The following is a 6,005-nucleotide window of genomic DNA, read 5'->3' on the forward strand; positions in this document are numbered from 1 at the left end:
TTCCAAATCAAATTATATATGTTTTTAACAAACCCTAATTCTACACTTAGGCAAGGAATAAATCAAATTAAGGGTGTTACACTAGGGCACACTACTTACCATGCATGCATGTGTACACCTCCAGTTAGTCCAAGCTCTTACACTTTAGCTTGCCCTAATCCTGCATTAGGTGATAAGACCAAATTACCCTTAGTCCAAAATCAGGGTATTACAGATGTTGTGGACGACAAGTATACTATCACTCAGAAGGGAGTTGGTTACCATCCCTTTCTCATCAAATGAAAAGGCTGTCCTAGAACTTACTACACGTGGATACATGCCGATGATTTCAAACGGATAGACCGGGATTTGTATGACTACTACATGTCTACATGTCCCTTGTGCATTCGTCGAGGACGAATAATTTCAATCTGGGGAGAATTGATGCAGAGAAGAGGTACTTCTTGTAGTACCAACATAGAAACCAGCTTCAAAATAGGCCTGTGGTTTCTTAAGAACCAGCCTTGGTTCAACTGAACCAGATTCTGTTTTAGGCCATTGGGTGTTTGGTGATCTGCTAAAATCCAACAGTGGGGTGAGTAGATTAGGACACCTATTCTTGCTTGCATGGGAGGGTGTTTCGTATGCTGTTTCTACTTCTTTCTCTCCTACTGTAAGTCTATTCAGCTTCTATATAAACAATGTAGGATAGGCTCCATAAGCCCCCCATTATTTTATGTTGAATAAAGCTTGGCATTTGCTCTAATGTTTTATGAGATGTAGAATTTTGTTGTATGATGCAACAACTCTTGGTGAGATGCTAAGGTAAGGTTAGTGGGATTCCATTCAAGTTTCAGGTGAGAAGCTTGATCCATACCATTCTACTTCTCTTCCATTCTTCTTCATCTTGTTCATCATCAAATCAGAACTGTGATCAGCATTTTCTGGTTTCTGTTTTGTTCTTGTGTATACCCTACTTACTGGAATTTCAATTTCTCCTTGTTTACATCTGAGATTTCAATTCAAATTTTCAGACCTGGAAATCTGGTAGTACTTTGAACTTACCCACAGTTTCAAAATTTGATCTTTGTGTTGTTTTCCTAGAATCCTACTTTGAGTTGGATTCTTAATTCTATTTGTTTTTGAGACCAAATTCTGTTTACTATTTCAAATTGTTAATCTCTTATTAAATCTGTTATCTGATCATTACTTCGATTTTTTTTTTCCATCAGATTGGTTCGTTAGGTTTCTGATTTCATTATTGTGCTAAAACCCTAATTAAAAATCCTATTGTTATAAGTGACCATTGGATTCCAGTTAGTTTTTGAGGAGTTATTCTTGACCATAAAAGTGATCTTTGACCAAAATATCATTCCCATCTGAGTTGCTGATTATTGAAGTTCCCTTAAATCTGGTTTTTCCCTCTTCACTATGGGGTTCTGGTTTTAACCAAGTTTCAGAACCTAATCCTAGATAGGCTTCTAGAAACCCATCATATAGTTTTCTCTTCTTTGGTAGAGTTAATGGTTTGGTAGGATTGTGGTCTCCATAATTAAGTCATGGCAGAAAACAATCTTGATGCCCTGCTTTTCTTAATGATTAACAGACTTTATCAGCAGCAGATTCAAGGCCTACAAGAGGAGATTTATAATGAGCTTATTCATAGGCTAGATTTTTTACCACTGTTGGGTGCCATTGGAATGTGATGTTTTATACATATAGAAGCAGTAGGTGTCCATTTGAATGATATCTTCACTGGAATGATCTTGTGTTTTCTAGGTTTTAGTAGATGCTGATTCTTCAGTTCAATGGCTGATTTATAATTTGTGGAATATAGCATGATCAGTTTTTTTTATGTGTCTCCATTTTCCCCTGAAGCGGTGTTAATGTATTCTTGGCAGGTTTTAGACATGATTAACAACCCACATTATCTGTATCGGATGACCATTCTACATGCAATTTCTCTACTCGCCCCAGTAATGGGTGCAGAAATCATATGTTCAAAGTTGCTACCGGTTGTCATTTATGCATCAAAAGACAGGTTAATCCATAAGTATTCAAGCTTGACCAATACTTGGGTGAATTGGTTAATGTTAGTATTTTTGTTAAGTTTCTTCATGCTGGACTAATATCTGATATTATAACAGGGTACCCAACATCAAATTTAATATTGCAAAGGTGTTGCAGTCCCTCATTCCTATTGTTGACCATTCTGTAAGTACTTAAATGCAGTTTATACTTGTGACAATCTTTCTTTTGAATGCTGAGGTGCTAAATTTGCTGTGTTTTTCTCTGGGAATTCTTCCTGTAATGTTAGGTCGTAGAGCAGACAATTCGTCCCTGTTTGGTGGACCTCAGTGAGGACCCAGATGTAGATGTCAGACTTTTTGCTAGCCAAGCTCTTCAGGCGAGTGATCAAGTTATGATGTCCAGCTAGACATGCTTGTTGAGGAGTTTTCTCTGATCTGGAAGTTCCAGGTGTGTCCATAATTGTCTTGGAGACGAACCATGTTGAGCTGCTACAATAGTCACAGCTGCAATTCTTTTTCTGTTTTATGCTTGAGTGCTTCAGTGTTGTATGATTTGTATCCATATGACCAACATGTTCGAGCCTTTTAGTAAACTTTTCAAGCTCGTGCTATGTCAGATTATATCCTTGCTTTGATTGATCTGCATAGTTTTAGTTGTATCACCATTGTGGAATTAAAGGTAGAACCAAGTTGAGCTATCTGAGCATGTGAAAGTTTGATATTGTCTCCAAGTCTGGTCAGTGAAATTAGTAGCTTCGGTAAGTTTAGGAAGAAACAAGTTGTGAAGTGAATTTTTTTTTCAATAAGTTAAGAAATTGTCCATGAGCCTTTTGCAATCATTTACAGTAGAATTATTAAAAAAGGCAAATAGAAGTAAGTTTTAGTGGCATACCTTTTTAAAAAATAAGGCGGGTCAATTATAGGCCTCCATTAGAAAGTGAGGGAGGGAATCATGGCTGTAAGTTTTATAAACAATGCCAAACGCAACAGTTTGAGATCCTTGTTATGAAGAACAGATGGCAAACAAAGAAAATTAAATGGATAGTGGTGAATGAAGAACGGAATAGAGTGAATACATGAAAGAGTTTGATGATATAGAGAAGGAAGAGAGGGTGAAGGACGAAGAAGCTGCTTTGTTGGTATGAGATTTATTGTAAATATGAATCCTTCAACCCTTTTTTTTTGCTAACGAGGGTATCTAGGCCTTAGGTTTGGCTATTCCCCCGAGTCCATGTGAGCCCTACAGTCACAGAATCGGGTCATTCAAGGATTTAAATGGAAAGCCAATTAAATCCAACGTGAGTGGCCCCAAGTAGGTAAGAGGAGTCGAACACTGGTTGCCTGTTGATTTAGACCAGCGCTTATGCCAATTCCTCTACTCTTTGAGGTTTTTAGGGCAGGCAATGCGATGCGTGACGCTCAGGCAAAAATGTAAAACATTAAAAAAAGTAGAAAAATGTTGACAATATTCATCAATTGAGCTGTAGGAGCTTTCATTTTGATGGGATCTGGTGCATTAGTGTTGGTATGATTACATCCGAAAAACTATGATTTCCTCTGTATGTATTATCTACGTACAATGCAATATTAAAATCTCATTCATTGCTATCTATAGAGCAGTTTAAAGACCTCTATTTAAATCTAGAAGATTGCTATCTGGTTCCTGTAGGACTCGTGTCAAGAGTTAACTATTAGAGTGGACTGACTACTGAGTAATAGCTTCAAGCTTAATGTCGAAGTCTAGTTTTTCCTTTTCCCTGTCTGATGAGAAAACACAGGGTTTTTTCAGGGTTTTGTTTCACAATGTTCTTCTATAGCATTTTGGTAACATTTTTGGAACAAAAATGTTGTTTTTACCTCTATCGTTTTTTTCTGCTTTTGGTTTGAAAATCCGTTTTTAGCCTTTAATTGATAAACTTGTTCCAAAAACGTTTCCAGAACAAAAAAACATCTTCAGATCCGTTTGCTTATAATTGTTTTGGAACATTTTTACCAAAATAACCAGTTATTATAGAAATGCCATTAATTATTAACTTGCATAAATTTAACATGTGATTGCCACCATTATCATGTATAGCATTTAAGGCACCGTTTGATAACCTTTCTGTTGTTTTTATGCTAAGAAACAACAGATACAACAGTTTTTTTCGTTTCTATGCTGAGAAACAGGTTTTGTAGCTATTCACTCAAAAAAACAAACAGGTTTTATAGCGTTTGGTAAACCTCACAATTGGAACACCAATGGTGTTTGAGAAAATTTGTTTCCGGAAACATGTTCTTATACTGTTACCAATAATAACATAATTGCCATACTACTTTTCTAAATCAATTCAGATTTTTATGATATTACAATCAATATTTCTAAAACTTAACAATGCATTTGTCTTTAAGAATGTACTTTAGCCAATAAAATTATGGGTTTTTTATAATTACCACCCCAAAAACTTTCATGTCTACTATTCCCCCCCCCCCCCCCCCAAAACAAAATAACTTTCAAACAACTGCTACCCTCCGCTGTTGCATACTAATAACGAAGTGACCCCCACCGTTACAGACCCATAACGGAGGGGGTTAGTAGTGATACTGTGCCATTGTCACGGAATTTGTAGGACGAAAATGCCCTTCGTCCAAAGTGAAATTTTTTACAATTATCATCCCAAAAACTTTCATATCTACTATTACCCCCCCCCCCAAAACTTTCAAACAACTGTTACCCTCCCCTATTGCATACTAATGACTAAGTGACCCCCACCATTACAGACCTGTAACGGAGGGGGTTAGTAGTGATCCTACGCCGTTGTCACGGAATTTGTAGGACAAAAATGCCCTTCGTCCAAAGTGAAACAAAACAATCTTCAAAGGGTTATACCTTCACTTCCTCTTCACTTCACCTATTGCAGCAAACCGGAGGAAGAAGAACTTCGTCGCGGCCGAAACATCACCTGCTTAAGAAGTTCATCAACGCGATCCAAACAAGCAGCAATGGATTTCTCGCCGGCTAAGGAATTCCATTCCCTGGATGTGGAGAGTAATTCATCAATGGCGTCGAGGAAGGCTGAGGCATCGGCGGAAACAGACCAAATGGGTTGATCAGCCAAGACATACTGAGAGATCTAACGATCAAGAGATTTCAGAGTCTGCTCCAAGGCAGCATAACTTTGAGGATCGTCGTTGTTGATCTTCTCAGACAACTTCTCTCTGGAGAAGCGGCCGTCGAAGGAGGAGAAGAACTAAAGAATGTCATCAGCCATGGTTTCGGTCAGGCCAAGAGTCTTAGCAATGTGGCGAGCCACAGCGATGAGTTTGTCTTCACCATTTTCAGCCATTAACGTCTGAACCTATACGATTCAATCCAAACTCTCTCTCACCTAAGGCAATACCACATCACTGAGATTGAGAATGAAAGAGGGATAAGGTTTTCTGTACAGATTTGGCTTCGAAAATGGTAATCAAGAGAAGAAAAGGTATTTGCGATGAAGTGTTGGATATGGATAGGGAGACAAGAAGATGAAGAAGATGAGATAATAAAGGGTTCTGGTTCTCCTTCAAGGAACGCGGTTTCTGTGAAAGAGAGTAGCTATAGTAGTAAATCATTCTAATTCCTATGGAGGGCAGGTCGTTGAGACGAAGAAAATAAAAAAATAACCCTTTGAAGATTGTTTTATTTCACTTTGGATGAAGGGCATTTTCGTCCTACAAATTCCGTGACAACGGCACAGTATCATTAACCCCCTTCGTTACGGGTCTGTAACGGTGGGGGTCACTTAGTCATTAGTATGCAATAAGGGAGGGTAGCAGTTGTTTGAAAGTTTTTGGGGGGGTAATAGTAGATATGAAAGTTTTTGGGGTGGTAATTGTAAAAAATTTCACTTTGGATGAAGGACATTTTCGTCCTACAAATTTTGTGACAACGGCACAGTATCACTACTAACCCCCTCCGTTACGGGTCTGTAATGGTGGGGGTCACTTAGTTATTAGTATGCAACAGGGGAGGGT

At 38.1% G+C, this 6,005-nt stretch overlaps 1 protein-coding gene across 3 annotated transcripts in view; it reads left to right on the top strand.

The window, feature by feature from the left end:
• The window catches only part of LOC122670110 (serine/threonine-protein phosphatase 2A 65 kDa regulatory subunit A beta isoform-like), a 56,648-nt gene extending 53,933 nt beyond the window's left edge, over positions 1–2,715 (top strand). For all 3 annotated transcript variants that reach the window (XM_043867079.1, XM_043867086.1, XM_043867093.1), the window contains 3 exons: positions 1,881–2,020; positions 2,127–2,193; positions 2,297–2,715. In XM_043867079.1, coding sequence (XP_043723014.1) covers positions 1,881–2,020; positions 2,127–2,193; positions 2,297–2,416 — 327 coding nt within the window. In that variant the 3' untranslated portion in view covers positions 2,417–2,715. The remainder of the gene's footprint in view (positions 1–1,880; positions 2,021–2,126; positions 2,194–2,296) is intronic.
• The last annotated feature ends 3,290 nt before the right edge of the window (positions 2,716–6,005 follow it).

The sequence above is a fragment of the Telopea speciosissima genome, chromosome 1 (assembly GCF_018873765.1).
Source record: "Telopea speciosissima isolate NSW1024214 ecotype Mountain lineage chromosome 1, Tspe_v1, whole genome shotgun sequence".
NCBI lineage: Eukaryota > Viridiplantae > Streptophyta > Magnoliopsida > Proteales > Proteaceae > Telopea > Telopea speciosissima.